This window comes from Penicillium taxi (genome assembly GCF_028828555.1).
Source record: "Penicillium taxi strain IBT 34144 chromosome Unknown utg000002l_segment0_segment0, whole genome shotgun sequence".
NCBI classification, from domain to species: domain Eukaryota; kingdom Fungi; phylum Ascomycota; class Eurotiomycetes; order Eurotiales; family Aspergillaceae; genus Penicillium; species Penicillium taxi.
This window is the reverse complement of record NW_026643204.1, coordinates 1,450,754-1,468,932: the sequence shown is the minus strand read 5'-3', so window position 1 is coordinate 1,468,932 and position 18,179 is coordinate 1,450,754. Positions and strand designations below refer to the sequence as shown.

At 45.3% G+C, this 18,179-nt stretch overlaps 4 protein-coding genes across 4 annotated transcripts; 1 reads left to right on the top strand and 3 right to left on the bottom strand.

Moving 5' to 3' along the window:
- Positions 1-2,426: 2,426 nt before the first annotated feature.
- On the bottom strand, positions 2,427-5,900 carry N7495_002470 (putative 1-phosphatidylinositol-4,5-bisphosphate phosphodiesterase Plc1; the record flags this gene model as incomplete). The annotated part of the gene is made up of 1 exon (XM_057205139.1): positions 2,427-5,900. The coding sequence occupies one exon, from the start codon at positions 5,898-5,900 to the stop codon at positions 2,427-2,429; it is 3,474 nt and encodes a 1,157-aa protein (XP_057065746.1).
- An 8,324-nt stretch (positions 5,901-14,224) lies between these two features.
- Positions 14,225-15,371, bottom strand: N7495_002469 (uncharacterized protein; the record flags this gene model as incomplete). The annotated part of the gene is made up of 3 exons (XM_057205138.1): positions 14,225-14,553; positions 14,676-14,982; positions 15,039-15,371. The coding sequence occupies 3 exons, from the start codon at positions 15,369-15,371 to the stop codon at positions 14,225-14,227; spliced, it is 969 nt and encodes a 322-aa protein (XP_057065745.1).
- A 9-nt stretch (positions 15,372-15,380) lies between these two features.
- Positions 15,381-17,299, top strand: N7495_002468 (putative adenosine deaminase; the record flags this gene model as incomplete). The annotated part of the gene is made up of 7 exons (XM_057205137.1): positions 15,381-15,473; positions 15,775-15,860; positions 16,036-16,099; positions 16,155-16,297; positions 16,609-16,901; positions 16,958-17,019; positions 17,114-17,299. 7 exons carry the CDS (start codon positions 15,381-15,383, stop codon positions 17,297-17,299), a joined length of 927 nt encoding a protein of 308 aa, XP_057065744.1.
- On the bottom strand, positions 17,300-17,594 carry N7495_002467 (uncharacterized protein; the record flags this gene model as incomplete). The annotated part of the gene is made up of 2 exons (XM_057205136.1): positions 17,300-17,347; positions 17,394-17,594. The coding sequence occupies 2 exons, from the start codon at positions 17,592-17,594 to the stop codon at positions 17,300-17,302; spliced, it is 249 nt and encodes an 82-aa protein (XP_057065743.1).
- Between the last annotated feature and the right edge of the window lie 585 nt (positions 17,595-18,179).

Genomic DNA, 18,179 nt, shown 5'->3' with positions numbered 1-18,179 from the left:
TGAATTTCGCCACGTAGCGGGTGGCCTACGAGTTTGATACCAAGGCATCGTAATCCGCCATCTTATTCGATTCTGCGCCCGGGTCTTGGTCAACATATGCCTCCTCAGGCATTCACCTCCGTTGTCGAATAGCTATTCCACCGGTGTACCGACAGTAATCTTCTAACTAACATATATATCTGCTATTTATCTAGGTATAATTTTCTTCTCCGACTTAATTTTGGTTTTGGCATGCTTTTTCTCCTTCCCTTATTATGACTATTACTGAGGCTGAGTAGCCCCTCTCTCAATAATGTTACCCAAGGTAGAATTGAAGTCCCGTCGTACAAGAAGATTTATCCTGAAAGAGTTTAGGAAATGGATCTTATGGCGCGAAAATTCGAATACTTTTTTGACGTAGAGAGGTAGGCTGGAGTTCACGTAAAGATAGCAGGCGATACGGGTAGGAGCACCCGCAAACAGCGTAAATGAAATATGAATTCAAAGCTCTAGAGTCAACGTAACTTGAACTTGTGTTCATGAAAGCAAAATTGGTTGCATCAGAAGAAACTTTCAGGCTTCTCTAATACAAGGACATATATAGCCCACGCCTCAGTGGCAACTGAAAGAAGTGATTTGACAAATTGAATCCCAATGGGAGTAGGTGACTCCATTGCTGCTGATAGATTTTCAGGCAAATAAACACCCGCTCGCATCACAACATCAGAAAATAATCTCTTCGAATAGAAGTACTGCTTGAAGAAGGGTTCTGGTAAATGAGAGTGAGGATGCAAGTCCAGGCCGAGTCAATCATATAACTAAAGTTAGGACCTATATACTCAAGAATAGGCTGGACGGGGGCACATAAGGTATTTTGAGATCAGGTTAGCTTTTCCCAGAGTTGATTAGGAGAGAAAGAATACTTTTAAACGACTCTTCAGTCCTTCTCTAGCCTTCCATCGAAATTGCATCACATTTCTCAATCGACTGCTTGATGGATGTAGGCATATTACTAGTCCACCGATTTTCAGATGCATTGTCAAATTGCGGGGTTTTAGTGAAAGAAAATGACCGATGAATTCGGAAAGGAGTGATGTGTAAAGCCAGCCTGGGGTGAGCTAAGTACACATGAGTGGTGAGTGTCCTTCAAAGTTTAGCATACTGTTTAAAAAAATGCATCGTTGAATAGTTGGAAGCTTCGAATCATCCGAGTGCTGTGGCGAATCTCATATTCCGTGGAGGATCAGTCGAGCTTCATCATGGAGCAATTGAAGTCGGACTTGTTTAAAGTTAGGGCGAGAATCCTCGGAATAGGAGTCCATAAGAGTAGGTCGTCTGTCCAAGGCCTTAATATTCTGGTTTGAAGCTTTTTTTTTTTTTTTTTGGGAAAGACGATAGGTACAGTATTTTCTGGTCAAAAAACATTCAATTTTCTAGTATTATATGGGTAGGTTAAATCTACCCGGGCAGACAGCCAAGGTTAGAAGATGAGATTAAATATCACTCGTACCTACCTATTAGGCAGACCTATACTTAGTATAAAATCAAGTATTTAACTAGTTTTAAGGTTAAAAGACTACGAGTTGAAATATATCGAGATGAAAAAAGTTGATATTGGTCTACCACTAGACGATCAGATCCATAAAATGCATAGGGTTGATAAAAAGGAAGAAAAACCTGCGATCCAGCGCGATATCTAGTAAAAAAGACAAGGAAGAAGGTGAAGAATGGCAGTAGACAACAATGTCGCCATCCCACTGAATAAACCTGAAGCTTGGAAATGTGAATTCTCCAAAGACAGCAAGATGAGATGAGTGAATAGCGAATGTATAGTAAAAGGAAAAGAGAAGCAGCAATAGGCTATGCAGAGAGATATAAAGACAAGAAAGAAAAAGAGGAAAGAGGCTGAACCCGTTCGAAGTGCCCAAAGTTCTCCCCATTTCATGCGAGGTATGAAGTTGAGTTTGAGTGATTTGCACCGAACCAGACGAATTGTCTTTCCCTAAGTATGTGACTCCCACAAAAATGCGATAATTGTTAATCCAATGAACCCCGAATCATCCAACGATATTCCATGCCCTGGATAGATGATGACACAAAAGCAAACAGATGAAAAAAGAAAAGAAGACAACCAAGCATATTCCGTTTCGAGAGAATAAAAGGACAATCGTAGAAAAAGCCGAGTTTGTGAAAAGAAAGAGCTGGTCCATCTTTGTCGTAACAAATGAAACAATTGAAATACATGGGTTATATTGTGAAAATAAAAGTTTGAACATGGAGGGGGTATCGCCGCGACAGAAGATGAGCAATGGCAACAAGAAAACTTTCCGACAATGATTGTGAGCAAGATGAGATATGACGAAGGGGTGTCATTGAATACAAAAAAATGGGAGTGTCAGGCTTTATGAAAGCAAACAATGGTAGGGGAGGGGGTATGTAGAGTACTTTCAAGGGACGAAAGAGGAGGATGTTGATGTCATCGAGGTAGTTGGTGTGAGAGTTGGAGAGCTGTCTCGGTCGTCAGGACTCACGGGCTCACTTCGATCTTGAGCGTGTTCCTTTTCCCGATCAGCAGACGAGGAGCGCTTGAAGACAGTTTGGCCAATATGGCGCAGAAGACCCATACGTTCGGCGCGGAGTTCATCTAGGCCGAGGCGTTGAACAGGGATAGGGTCTTCTTTAGAAATGCGGCAAAAGAGCGTCGAGAACAGATACTGGTCACCGCTACCATCGTACAAGGGGAGGTGGCGGTAACCCTGAGACAAGCTGGTAAGCTTTGCAGTGAAAGTCGCTAACTGCACGCTGTTATTGTTGCCCACACTGCGGCCGTCCAAGGAGCTGTAGATGGTCCATCGTACAAAAACTAGATCCGGGTATTTGGTCTCAAGAGACAGCTTGAATCGATCGTTAAATACGGGGCTATAGCCGTTGCTCTGCTCGATCTTGGTACGGCGGCGATGGGGAAATCCAATGCCAGACATTCCGCTGCGAGTGGAAGCATCCGAACCACCTTCGCCAAAGACGAAGCTCTGGCCACGATCGTCGGCGCTAAACATCTCGATCTCAACGTATGGGTTGATGTTGTCCTCGACCCCAATGGTTCGAGGCCGAGGCAGCTGCTGTGCCGAGATGACATCGACAGAGAATCGAACCAATCGTCGTTCCGTCTTGTGCTTTTTGTTTGCATTCTCTGAAACTGGAAGCCGAAGACTCTCGGGCTTGAGCACATATCCGGTGCGATCTGTTCCAGCTGCGAACATGGCTTGGTTCATCTGCATACCAATGTCATAAGTCTGCCAGTTCAGTGCTGCCATCTGGACACCACGACGCCAGAATTTATTGGGATCAAAGTTGGAAGAGCGGAGGCGAAAACCGGAAGGGTAGACGCGAGTGAGGTGTTTGCGGTTGTGAGACTCCAGAGAGACCTTGTTCTCGTGTAATTGGCAGATGCTCTCGAACGTTCTCTCCGCGAAGGAATATACGTGGTTGTACTTGTGGCTCTCGGGAGATGAGAAGCTGCGCCATTTGTAGCCACGAGTGTAAACGCCCAAGTCAGACAGAGGCTTGCTGATCTTGCTCTTCTGGCCTTTTCGTCGTTTCTTCTCGTTTTGTGTAGAAGGCATGCCTCCGTCGCTGTCCTCGGTAGCACTGCTCATGCTGGTGGCTGTGAGTGAACGTCTATCCTGAGAGAGGAGAGGACCGATACCATCGACAGATCCAATGGTAGGCGCTCTAGAGAGCGTTGAGAGAGTTGGATTCACAGAAATCTCAGGTGCAGTCGGCAGCACAAAGGGAGAGCTGACGCTGCGCTTGCGGCCGTGAGTGTGCACGGAGTTGGCAGGACGAGAGTCACTCTCGGACTCATCACAGGTCTTGACTTTGACCAGGATGCGACCCTTGAGTTCCTCGGGCGATGGGAGAACAGAGAAGTTGGTCACAAGGGGCTCAAGGATAAGCTGGTCCTTAAAGGTGTCCTTCATAATTTTTACCATAGCCAATTGTTGTTCCGAGTTGCAGTGCACTTCAAGAGAGAGAATAAGGGGGAAATCGGACGAGATGAACGCATAGCGGTTGATAACAGTGATGCAGTCAGCAAAGAGAACACTCGTTGTAAGAGTCCGCCCATGGGACACGATTGGACGGCCATCAGCACCATCCCAGCAGTCGATTTCCACACAGCGACATCCCTGCTGCAAGGCGCTAATATAAGCTTCAGTACTGGAAGCGCCAGCAACCTGGCGGCCAAGGAGATAGGTGTTATGCGAGCTTGAGATGAAGTACTCGTTCAATGGGCGATCGAATCTTGACTGTGGGGCGTGAGAGGCGTATATTCCATTGCTAGGAGAAGCTAAGTAGGCGGAAAAGGTATCAAGATTGATTCGAGGGACAGATGGGACGACATCTGATGACTCAGAAGAGACAGAGGACCTAGAGGACCTCCGAGCGAATTTGTCAAACAACGCAAGCCAGCGAGCCTGGTCAGCGTCGATATTCTCCCTCTGCACATCGCGGAGGAAGGCCAGGAATTCAAACTTAGTCATTCCCATCTTGTGATCTTCAGAGCGGCTCTTGAAGATTTCTTTTATGTCCTTTCGCTCCTTCAGACGTGAAAGGAAATCCTTGAATTGGGAGTAATTCAGCTTGCCACAATGTGCGGCATCGGCTTTCGTAAATTGAGCTCGGATCATGTTCTTGGAGCAGTTAATATGCAAGCTGTGGCAAACACTCTCAATGGCGCCAAAATCAAGACTTGGTTCCTCGCCCGGCCGAAGTCCCTGTGGGAACAGCCGAGACATCTCACGTTGCCAGTGAGCTTGAAGCACTGTCTCACTGTGTCCAGTTCCAGCCAAACCAGCCATGAGACCAATCCGGTATCGGGAGATTTGCTCCAAAGTTGTGGTCCAAAGCTCAAGGATGCGGTCGCTAGGAGCGATCAGATGTAGAGTCTTGAATGCTCGGCCTTTAGAGCGGTCAGAGTCGGCAATCACAATAGTGAACCACCGCCCTTCGGCATCTTCTGGAATCTGGTGCTCTTCGCGGTAATTGCGAGCGTCAGCACCAACGCGGATTTCTTTGATGTCGTCAATATAAAATCGCTTGGCAGGGTTGGTCAGATCCCAAAAGACCTTTCCAGCATCCAAATCTAAAAAGAAGCGAACTTGCTTCCGGCACTTTTTCGTAACTTTAGTCAAGACAGTTCCTCGCTGCACAGCCGAGTCCACCTTTGGAGCGACGGCAACACAAGTAGGAGCAGCGCCGACCTCACGAACAGACGACATGCGGCTTTCACTACGAAGACTAGATGGCTCAGAGCCACACCACACACCTAGAGAATCCAGCGCTTCGCTAGCATCGTCCTCGTTGCTTGAGTCTAACGCAGATTCACGGACTGGCTGTGTACTATTCTTGCTGTCACTGCGACGGCGCATGATGACGGGACCACAGCTTCGATCTCGCTTGACGTTCTGGGAGGCGGACTGTCGTCTGCGAGTGAGCTTGTTGGCGGCACCTCGAGAGAATCTCCGCATCAAACCGGGAGTTTTGGAGTTTTCATTTGAGGTATTGTTTTGGTGGATGGGGATGGAGATAGGAATGGCCATCATAGACTCGCCGAGCTCGAGGGGAGCTGGATTTTGGAGGGAGAATTCAGAAATTTGACCACGAGGTCCGTCACTGGGGGGATATAAGGGCGTGCCAGCCGGTGTAAACCCATTCGGGGTACCAGGGACAGGGAAGGCAGAGGCGGGAGTAGAAGTGGGCGAGGAGGAAAATGAAGGAGCATATGAGGACATGTGGCTAGGGGGTAGAGATGTAATGACATGATGGAGGGAGGAAGATTGAGGGAAAGATGTTGAAAGTTTTAAGCTGGGGTGATGGGAGTCGGCAGCGAGGGCCGGAGGTGAGGCTGTAGGGTAGGCCATGGCGTGCTATCAGCAATCAAGACAGCTCAGCTGTCTATAGATCTGACGGGGATTTTGTAGTCTTCGTAAGCCGTGCCTTAGAGTCACCTGGACTCTCTTCAAAATCCAAAATGGTAAAAGCGCAGGAAACCAGCTGGCTGCTCAAAGTTTGCAAGGATCCAAGCTTGGTAATGAAACCGAGCCAAGATGGAGAAAGTGGAATAGCTTCGACACAGTAAGAAAGTGATAATGGAGTTCAGCCACGTCCTCAGCAGAGTTGACCCGTTCTTGGACTCTGCATCTTGGTTTGGTTTCGTATGAAATGCGGAGAGCCCTACCGGAGAGCGCTTCACGGAGATCAAGCCGAGAGATGAAGAGACTCGATAGGAAAGGGAGTGTGAATGCGAATGCGGTTCAAATGAGTCAAGAAATTTCCAAAAAGGGAATCTCTCGATAACAATTGCAAAGGGCACTGGCCCCATGCGATGGCCAATCTCTCTCCACAGGTTCCGATGCTAACCACAAGGTGATAAGACGTCACAGCTTCCGGGGATTGCGGATAAATCGGGGCAAGATGATATCCGAGTCCAAGGTTCCGGACCGTACAGGGATTATGTTATATTTCGTATTTTCGTATTTTCTTTTTTGGAAGAAGCAGCCTTACGATACGTAAGAACCCCTCTTTTTGTCGTATACGTTTATATGCCGGTCCGTGGGGAAATCTGCTGCTGCTGCACGAGAGGAGAGTTGCGATTCAGCCCAATTGATCGGGATGCGGGCAACCAATGGATAGAGCCAAGGAGGGGCGCAAGGCCGTGTGTTCGGTAATTTGAATAATTCAAAGAGGGGAATGAAGCAAGTCAGCGCATGCGGGTTCCAAGCCTGGCGATCAAGTAAGAGCCCCAAATAGTAGACCTTGCGTGTCCCAAGATAGACTACGGCAGCCACCTAGTGAGAATGACAATCCCAGATAATCAATTCTAGTCCGCCGAAGAACATTCAATTGGTCGTTAGGTCGAAACTAACGATGCAGCGGATGATGGGAGTACCCGTGCCAGGGTTGTGCAGGGAAACTTTTACGGCGCAAGAAGGGAGCGGTTTGCAAGTCGGGATTCGGGAATTGCGACACTGCCAACGCAGTCGATGCAAGAGGTCCAAACGGGTAAGATGAGCGGTGACTGGGATGAAGAGGGTTTTTTGAATGATTTTGATTCGATTTGGAGGTTTTTTTGGGTGGAATATTTAGTGCCGAAGGATATGAGTTGAACCGATTTTTGCTGCACGGTTACGTGGTGACTCTGTATGCGGTATGCGAGAGGGTTGAAGACTGCTATTTTTTAATTTGCAGCAGATGATGTGGTAGAAAGGACAAGACCAGCGTTATCCTTTGTCTGTGTGTAAAAGGTGAGATTTGGGAAGGAAAGAAGGGGGAGAAAAAGGATAAGAATTAAATCAATGAAATCAATCCGCTTGGAGATTGAAGCTGGAGTGGGTACTGGTACTTACGGTGTATTTGGTACCGGTATTTTATACCGTACCAAGAAGGTGGTAATGTGGTAATTTACTGGTACCTAGGTATTTTTGCTTATTCTTTTAGTAGAGAAAATACCCATATGAAAATTCCCAGAACAGGCTAGATCGTTTCGATGTTTGAGGCTGGTGGATTCGGTCTTGGAGAATTTGGAAATTTGGAGCAATCAATATGAAGTGCAAATAGATTGATTGCCAAATCCTTCACTCGGTTATTGAGGAAAGAGTTCGGGGCGAAATGTAAATTATACCGCCCCTTAAGTAGGGATCCTGCAATTAAATACTGTGAATCAAAAGGGACAGCGCATAGAGTAACCGCCCAAAGCCGTAAAACTCAACATTTTCCAGGAATCTTTGAAGTTTGTGAATTGTTTAGGTAGGATTCTTCCAGAAATTGGACTAAAATAGTATGTACTGGGATTCTGATGGAATCCCGGTAAAAAGAGGCGCCATTGGCCGATCTTATTCCTGGGGAATGATATGCTACAGTTGATCATTGTTTCAGATGTGAAGCAGCATCAGCATACCTAGGTACCTCTAGGATGTACATAGTTCGAGAGAACACAGACATCAATGGTGAAATTAGCCCTGTAGATGTAGCACGTCAGATTTCAGATTTCATCAGAATGGGAGGTGATTTTCATACGCCAATTTCCCCACATCTACCATTTTTGAGTCATGCCAATACATTACTCCGTACGGGAGTATGATGGTCTCATCTTCCATTACAGACCCACATCGTCATCGTGATGGTTACGGATTTACCGCTAAAGTTCCAAGTTATCAGGCACCGACAGTATGGTCAATCTAAGGTAGTGTGTGTGTGGACTACTTAGGTAGAACTCGTATTACTGCATTTTTGATGTCTTTCTTTTCTTTTCTTTTGCCTTCTTTTCCTCGGAAATAACTCGCATGTATTATCAACCAAATCAGAGTATAGACTAAGTTAGTCGATCATGTACATCGTTATTCTAATCTACATTTGACCTGTGGCCCAATAGAACCTTGAAACACATTCGCCTCACGCAAAAGTTTTCCGAAGATAAGGCTGTTATTTCTTAGATACTACTAGCCGCGTGGACCTCAAATTTTATCATTTCATATGCAATCCAAAGCTGCCAGTTGCAGAGAGTTGTGCTGGTGGATCTCCACAGCCAGTAAGTGATCGTCGCCTGTTGAGAGTCCGTTCTTTTGAAGGAACCCACTATACGGAGTGCAGTGGATTGGCTTTGATTTTTTTTCATCCCAAGTGACTGGGTAACTATGTAGTTAAAGGGGCGGTCTACAAAAATATTGCAAGGCAAGGAGTAAGGAGTAGTAGACCGCATAGCGCTTGTGTTTTTTTTTTTTTTTTTTTTTTTTTTTTTTCCTTTAGGGCTTTATCGCTCGGCGCCGAACTCTTCTGAGCAGATATTTATCAGCTACAACCTCGTTCCTGCAATTCTGCCTGCTACCGAGAGAACGGAAGCGAAGAAAATGTAACTTTGGCGATAACGCAAAGAAGCCTGCGGGGATACGATGCGTTGGCGATGTCTCATGAGCTCTGCCTTGATTTTATGGACTTTGTCAAAGTGCCTAAACTCAGGATGAAGAAATTGATCTTGATATCAAATAGAAATTGTAGTCGATATAGTACCCCTCACTTAACTAAGTCCCGATGTCAGGCTGCATGCTCCTAGACATGCAGACTAATAGCCTACTGTAACAATCATCTCATGGTTACACGCAGTGACAGAATTGAGAATTTAGAATTAGGATATTCCCTGCCTTTAATTTCGATCAACATTGGAATGGAGTACGGAGTATCCGTATACAAAGCGGTCAAAGTTGAACAGCGCTTATCGACGTGTTAGGGTAGTCTGATATGACTCAATTCGTACCGCTGTACTCTTACTCTGTATCGGTCCGTACCTTTGACAGGGGAAAAACTAAGAAAACTACTTGGACAAGACGGTCTAAATTTCTAGTTACCTCTTGGCTGGCTTCCGATCGATCCGTGCGCTACCATGATATCGCGGTAGTGGCGGTATATTGACTTTGATCGCAGTCGTTCCAAGGTTGGTGTAGTACAGGTAAATTAGGACATGGAGTATGTGCAATGGTAATAGACAACGCCACGTTATCAATCTACCCTCTTATCCACTTCGTATAAGCCAATCTCTCGTCAGATGGGTAAGGGATCCGCTGTCATTTTGATCTCGTTCGCACTAAGCTGAGGTCATAGCATCTGCATTGTAGACCGCTTCCAGTATTCCTGCTCGCTAATCACGCCAACCAGTAAGCGGGTCCAAGTGTGCATCATGGGTCATGTAAAATGAAAAGGAATGAAAAAAAGAGGGGTTCCTTATTTCTATGGGGTTTCCTAATCCGTATATCATAATCCTCGTGACCGACTCCTATTTTATTTTTTGGATGAATAATCCGGATTAGTACTGTGTATGGAGTAATTGGCACTGACATGCTCGTATAATCTTTAAATAGGAACAAAAAGGGTATAATAAGTCAGATGTCTTAGTCTAGTAGAACTCCTTCCAAGGTTCTTGGGTTCTTCCAAAGGATCCATTTTAACGTTGCGCTTACTGTGTACTGTATTTTTTATACTTATGTCATTGAGTCTACGTATTCATCCTACCTAGGTAAACTTGGTCACACTATCGACGCGCAACATGTATAATTTTAATACCCTGTAATTTTGGGAAGACTGATGGAATCAATATTCTGTATCAATTTCTATCGTAGTATATAGAAGATCAGCTGCAATGATGTGCATGTAATGTAAATCTCGCATCCGTTCCTTGTCAACGATCATAACTCCCCGCTTTTAGCCCTATCGGCCGGAGCCGGTGAAAATAAAAAATAAAAATTGAAGATCAAATCCCCCTTATTGATAACCGAGGTCTATAGTTCAAGCTTCAGGTCAAAGAACTAAGTCATAGGTATACTTAAAGTATTCTTAGGGGTTCACTCGAAGACATGTCGGAGAATACTTGCAATCAAGTTATAAAGTAAATCTTCCATGACATCATGAAGACGCTCATGATTACAATACAGTACTTTCAAGAATTCAGTACTGGTACGGTATCAACATGGTATAATTAAAGTCAATTCAATACAACCTCAAAGCCAAGGAAGATCTTAAGTAACACACCGTTGAATTTCAGGGGTAGGTAATTAGTTGCTATACTCGCATTTTCACCCTCTGTTCAATTTCGATTTCAGGAGAAATCAAATCATCGATTTTGTCTGTTCTTGTCAAAGATCTACTATGTACAATCAACTACCTCAAAACCTGGATCTGGCAGATCCAACGGGATGGAACCGTTGCGCCTCATTTCCTCGTCACTGTTATGATTCGATAATCCTTGTATCCCATTGCTATTTTTTTTTTTTTTTTTTTTGGCAGGTCTCTTCTCTAGGTCTTCATTTCCCCGAATTGAACTATACAAGTCATATCGAAACATCGAAACCAACCTTGTTTCTCACTGACATGTTTGGGCTGTCTCTATACTTCTATTCCATCACGATCTTCACCTGTCATATCCCAGTCTCATCCTGCAGCTGCCCCCTCGGCTTTGCTCGGTTCGGATCCTTCAATGCATCTTCGATGCTTAATAAATCCCCCCGTTCTCCACAACCCCACTCACTTAACAAGTTAGCCCCTCTCCTGCAGGAGGTTCTTTCTGTCATCCTCGGGCCTTCGAAGAAATGCAGTCTACTTCGATGATCAGATTTTCCACTCTTTCCATCCCTTCTCAGCGTGGCGTGACTGGATCTCCCGGCCCGAATCGCAACTTTACTACATCGCTTTCAACTTTTCAACTTTCCTACCACTCCCCCCCCCCTCTTTCCCTCGCCTTTGGTGTAACGCAAGTGGTTTGCGCGATGGTGTGTAACAGTCAAGTCCTAACTCTATGGTTGACTTTAGAATGACGTATTGAATAAGTGTGACCGACCTGATGTTTTGGCTGACATTCTCAAACAACTCTATACATCGTGCATGAGGCATTCCGTATCAGCGCTGTATCCTGCTACTTGCGTCAAGAAATCCGTTCAGCCTTGCAGAGTCTGTCAGAATGTTTCCACAGAGCTGGAACAGCTGCAAGTGAGTTATGAGGCTATGTCGCCTCTTTCTCTTTCTAAGGTTACTCCGTCTTGGACGCGCGGAGATACATTCCAATTTTGAAATACAATGTACGAGGCCTCGCACACCATATGATTACATCGCCTCGCAACCTAGCAACCCAACAACGTCCACGTAAACCTTCAATATCCTTTTCAGACTTGCATTGCATGATTCTAATTACTAGGTACCCTGTCGGTCAAATTCCGCTCTACTCCGTAGAGAGACGGAGATACCCGGGCCGACGTCTCCAGATCCTAAATGCCAGCCGTCATCCCGTCTTCCAAGAAAGGTGGAGTAATTAGTATTCTGTACCCGTACCCCCTGTTTAATTTGACGTTTGGGACGCCTTATGGCTCGAGCTTTGAGCCGACCCTTGCTCAGCCTCCAATACAAAGTACAGTCGACTTAGAGAAGAAAAAAAGCTTCTCAGTTGGCCTGAAAGATTGCTCTGGCCAAAACTTGCCATATGCTTGACATCTCTTGTCTTTGAAGTTATGACCACTTCTAAAAGCTTTCCAGTGCCCGATGTAGCGATAGAAAATCTACTTTACATGTGACATTGGTATCGAAAGATGCTATATCAAAAATACCTACTCATCGTGGACATTAAAGTGGAACCACGATCTGCGATCTGGGGCTAAAAAGTGGAAAACGGATTTGAAGTCACCAAATACTCCTACAAAGTACGAACATAGCAACTTAAAAACCGATTTTTCCGTGACGTCGCTTCCAGAAACCCATTCGAAGACTCAGCATTGCATCGATCTTCCTTGCAGGAACCATCCCCGATCACTCCGGACAAAAAATCGGTGAACATCGTGGCTGAGTCGACTCTGAATCGCCATGCCGGCCAACCCAGCAAATTAATAACTACTCTCTAGAGCCATTCAGGGCTGGTCCCTTGGTCTCTCTCACCCAGCCGTTTCTTTCTGTATTCTCTATTTAAATGAAATCTTGAAACACCGGAATCAGAGCCAGCCTCCGCCTGCCATTGCTTTTTCGCGATCTTGGCACTAAATCTGAATCTACTGAGCTCTAGTATTCTTTGAATGTGTATTAGGGTCAAATGCTGCAATCACATGTTTTTCCCGGCTTATTGTTAGTAGCAGACATCCATACATACAGGCGTCATGGTACGACGACGTACCACAGATTTCCATTCTTAGGGCCCGTTAGATTTTAATCCACCACTTGGCATTACACTTGCATGCATCTAACCTAGTAGCTCTCGCATATTCGGACCGGGTTTTCGGCATAAGCTCCACTTGAAACCTGATTTACATCCACCAGTGCAAGTCGACAACAAGAAAGACTATTAGCAAAAACAATAGAATTGAAACGAAAGGAACCTTATTTTTTATATAGTAGAACTACCCAGGTGGGAAGAAAAGGACATTGGATTACTGTAGAGTAGAACACAAGTCGTAATGAAAAGAGCTGAAATTCTCCACGACTCTCCTGACTCGCTCCATCGCTCCACTTTTCACTATTCCAATTTATGCGAAACTTGATACAAGCAGCTAAATTGGACTCGGATTTATCCGGCTTTTACCACTAATTAAAAATCTATCAAAGAACTAGAATTAAAGCTGATGCCTGGGGAGGAGGTCATAGCCATGGAATGCGCTGGGAATTTACCCAGGTACTTTGAGTGAAAAACGTTCATTTCCAGTTCCTCAGTACTGGAAGTCTTCGCGCTTGGCTAAACACTTCGAGCACTGGAGTTCCGATCCCTATAATAACTACTAAACGTTCCCTCAAGATAAGTATTTTCTGGAATTATCTACCGAAATTTCGTTCTATGATCCTGGGTTCCCGTTTGCAATATACACTGTAAGGGCTGGCCGCGTACAATAGGTAAGAAGAAGTAACTGCGGCGGCTGTAGAACCTAGTTATCTACCTTCGGAGCTAGAGTAATATTCATTGTTTGACCTTTGCAGAAAGATAGACGTATGAAACGTCCTTCAGGCCTCAAGTGCTTTGACCAACCCAGTTACTGACCTACCACATCCATGGACCAATGTACCATGTAACCTTGTATGTCTAAATAGAAAGACGACTTCCAAGGCTAAGAAGAAACTTATGGAGTTTCACGGGGAATATACCTAACATGTCAGGTATACCCACCAGTTAATGGAATTCATGCAGTGCTTGGTTGAAGACTAATAAGCGCTGTAGTTGCACACCTGTCACGCATATATTACACGACGTGGGTTGTTTGGTGTACGTACTATTTATGAGGCTACATAGGTAGCTTTACGTACCGTATTTTCTATGCCAGGTGGGGGTTTCCTATTTCACCTGGTGGTTCTTTGGATATACATGTAAATCATAATGTATCTCGTAAAGCATAAATATTGATCTGGTGTAATAGCAGAGTAGGGATGTTAAACCGTAAATACCGCAAATTTTGAGGACTTGTGGTTGCGGTTGCGGTTTTGGACCGCAAACCGCTTAACATCTCTATAGCAGAGGCTGGAAGTGTTGCCACGCAGGAGTTAAGATACGAGATATTATTTATTGAAGCTAATAGTTTGTAAAAAGACGAGTGAAGGATACTCATAGACAACTTTTCAATGACAAGTCACTATCCTGACACTGGCTCAGTCTGCTTCTCATCTCCGGGTTGAAAATATCTCTCAGCCGCTGAGGTTTGCCGGGTGACTCTGGGACTTTCCGATTGATTGGGGGTCAGGGGCGTAATTCAGAATTGGAAACAGTACTGGCCACTGAAAGTCGCCGGCCGGCCTTTCGAACTGTTGACCATATTCCGTAACTAAATTTGATTTTCATGCTAGATCTCACTGATTCAATATTGGCGCTCACCGTAGTGTTGACCTTCTTCTCTGCATGTTTAATCAGAAGCTTGATGGCTACCATGGTAAGACCACTCTCAATAAGTACCGCAGTAAAGTGTTGGGAAGGGTTGGTCCAGGGGGCGGCCTTGTCGTGCGAAGTCAAGTAAGTGGTGGCAGAAATAAATTTGCATCCCGGGCCATTAGCAGTATCTGGGACATGCGCTCTTGACGCTCTGGCGATGTAGCCTTGGTTGAAATCCATTCATCGAAGTCCCACTCATCAGCCGCAATAAAGTGCACCATTTCATAAACCAGCATCTGTGTTACCCGCATTAGCTGTTAACGATAGCTAAGGATATTCCAAATAACCTCCCAGTTGTCAAAGAAAGTATTATCTGGATCTTCAACGCAGTGCTTGATGCGTGCATGCGCCCAATTATTTCCCTCAAGGCTGTCACGACCAGGTCGACCGTTCATGTACTGGATTGCAGAGGCTCGGATTTGTCTCTTCAGGGCACGCATGCTACCTCCAAACCTTCCTCTGGCGATAGTAAGCAAAGTATGAGTTGCTTCCTGACGTTGTATCGCCTCCAAGGTCAGCGAGCGGTTCAACCGTATATCCGTCATCTGGCGTGCAGAGACTTCTTCTAACTGTATGAGACGTGCTTGATAGTGCGCTAACGGGATGCTTGTCCTTTTTGGTAAACTTCCTCCCACTCGTCATCCTGCACAGAGAACTGGTGCTCGTGACTGTGGCCGAATCGGGTGTCAGTAACATTTAGCAGCTGGTTCGAGATTTCGCAGGCGAACTGCCTCGTGGTCCATGTTATCGCTCCCTCCGATGGAATTACATCTGTGGTGTTCCGTAATGCGTTTAACATGGCAAATATGTAAAGACTTCCACACGATCGACCAAGTGACCGTGATTCGGGCCAGCTCTCAGAGCCTACCATTGGACCAGCGGCGGTTGCACGTCGTCCAGTCGAGGACGCTAAGTCGGGAATAACAGCCCACTCGCCAGAGAAGCATGAGGTCATCATCATTGCCAAATGAAGATCATGGTTTGCGTCAAGTATTGGGAGAAGGTCACGGATCTTGAGCTGCCGAGTATCCCCATCATCCTCATCACCTACGTGCACACTGTAAGTGAATTCTTCACGATGGGCGAATATGCAAAGAAGAACGGGCTATTTAGCAGCGGCAGCTTTGATGCATGTCTTTTTGAAGTACTCCAAAAAAGAGATCAGCAGCAGAGACGGCTCGCAAATGCGGATTGTATCCCGATCTGGTTGCTGGGATTTGCTTAGAACATCACGGAGACTAATGTACTCATTACCATGGAGATATTCTCCAAAATGTTCCACCAGCGATTCTGGATCATGAGTCGTGAACCAGACCTGAGATTTTCCGAGTCATCGAAATAGATGATTGACCAAGTAAAAGTCAGAAAACATCCACCCGTCGGCTCTGTCCTCTGAGATCAAGCGTCTCTACTGGACTGGAAATAGAGAACCACACAGGCCAATAATGTGAGTACCAGCAGTCACATCGGGAAACATTGTGGCTGATGGAATATGGCGTTGAGAATTGAGAATTGAGAATATCCCCAAGAGGTTGCTGATAACCAAATCTCTTATCGCTTTCTACCCCTCATGTAATTTTCAACCTGTCAACGTCAACCTCACGAACTATAAACCTGTCAAGAATCAAGATGGATCTTTCCGCACCAGTTGATAGAGACTATACCAAGGCACTGCCCAAAGTTGAGGTATGCCAGCTGCCCTTGGCATTCGTTCTAGGCAGATAAGCTGAATTAATACTAGCTGCATGCCCATCTTAGCGGCAGTATCAGTCGGCAATGTCTTCACGAAATATGGAAGCGCAAAAAGACCAAAAACCCGAACTTAACAGTTGAGGATCCTCTAATACTCATGCCTGTAGGCAAGGTCGACTACACGCTCCAAACGTAAGTCTGGACTCCAGTCAACTCACCTTACAACAAATATTAAAGTACCGAAACAGCTTCTTTCAAGTATTTTCAAAGCTTATATACCAGTTGTGTAATGACCTTGAGAGTCTAGCATATGCCACAAATTCCATCCTGGAAGATTTTCTAGCTGACGGGGTCCAATACCTAGAACTACGAACAATCCCACGCGAATCTCCAGAATCAAACATAACAAGAGAAGAATAACTCTCCACAGTCTTAGATACAATTGAGAACTTCAAAGCAAAGACGGACAAAATGTCCATCTACCTCATCCTTGCTATAGACAGAGGAAACACAACCCCCGCGGAAGCGATGCAAATCATAGACTTAGCTATCGCAAACAAGGTGCGCGGGGTTGTCGGCATTGACATCTGCGGAAATCCTAATCAGGGTAATGTCTCAATCTACCGAGATGCATTCGCCCGTGCAAAGGCCCATAAGCTTGGTCTTACGCTGCACTTTGCCGAGACACCAGCCTCGGGAGCGCCGAGCGAGCTGACCACACTGCTTTCATTCCAACCTGACCGGCTCGGACACGTCATTCATGTACCTGACGATTTCAAGGCTGAGATCTCAAAACGTAAGCTGGGGCTGGAATTGTGTATGTCTTGCAATGTTCATGCGTTGATGATTGAGGGGGGTTTGGGGACCACCATTTCGGGTACTGGAGACATCAGGATGTTCCAATTGCACTATGTGTAAGTTTTATTCTTTATTCATGATAGGATTGGTGCCACTTTCTACTAAGTACTTGACGGTCAAGAGCTGACTTGCTCTACATTCTTTCTATAGACTGATGATGTGGGTTTCTTCTGTAGCCCTGTTTCGAACGAATATCTTCTTGCTGCTGAGCATTTTGGTCTTGATCGGACTGGGCTGCTGAATTTGTGTCGGAAGTCAGTGGATATTATATTCGGTGGAGAGCAGGAGAAGAAGAGACTGCTTGAGATTCTTGATACCTTTAATGAGGTCAAATAGTTAAGCGTATAATTCCAGGGCTTCTGGGTGATATTGCATACCTGGGCACTGAATTTAGGTATATTTTTGTTACGGTAGTAGCGCCATCACTCACCACCTCGATAGCAGCATTATTTACCAAAATATCGATCTGAAGATCGTCACCAATGAAATTCTTGAGCTGCGAATTGACCTTTTTGGGCGCCTGCGGTCGTCGACAGGTCGGTCTTGTAGACCCATATGGTCGGTTTGTGGGCAAGTTGGTTGATCTTAGGCTGAAGCTCATCGACAGGGCCTTGTCTGCCGTTTGAGACATAGGTAATATATGACTGAATCACTTCATTTTGCTTTTCTTCTAATTTCCATTTCTTCAAATTAAATTTCTTACATTTGCACCACGGCGGGCAAGTTTCCACGCTATATTGGCACCAATACCGTGTGAAGATCCAGCTACTATGGCCAACTTGCCTTGGAGAGGGAGGGCTAACTGACTTGTAAAATCTATTGTGTATGTTCAAGTCAACTTGATTTTTCTGGGGATTAAAAGGGATCAAAGGAAGGAAGGATATTTAATTGACATGTTTATATTATTTGGAGATAAGGCTTTAATGACGATAACAGGCGATATATTCGTTTTGTATCTCGGCCTGAAGAGCCTCAAAAACCTCTCATGTACGCCTTCCAATTATGAAATAAGATTGGACAGAATCGCGTTATCTATTATCTTCCGAAGGCCCGAAAACCCCGACTGATATTCACTCCGAAGACAACCCTTCTGATGAATTATAGTCTGACTGATATCATCGCGCAACCGTACTATAAGGGAGAGAAGTACACTGTACGTAGGCTATTCACCACCTGGGCATCAACCCATGCCACTGCCTCCAACATGAGCCCTGGG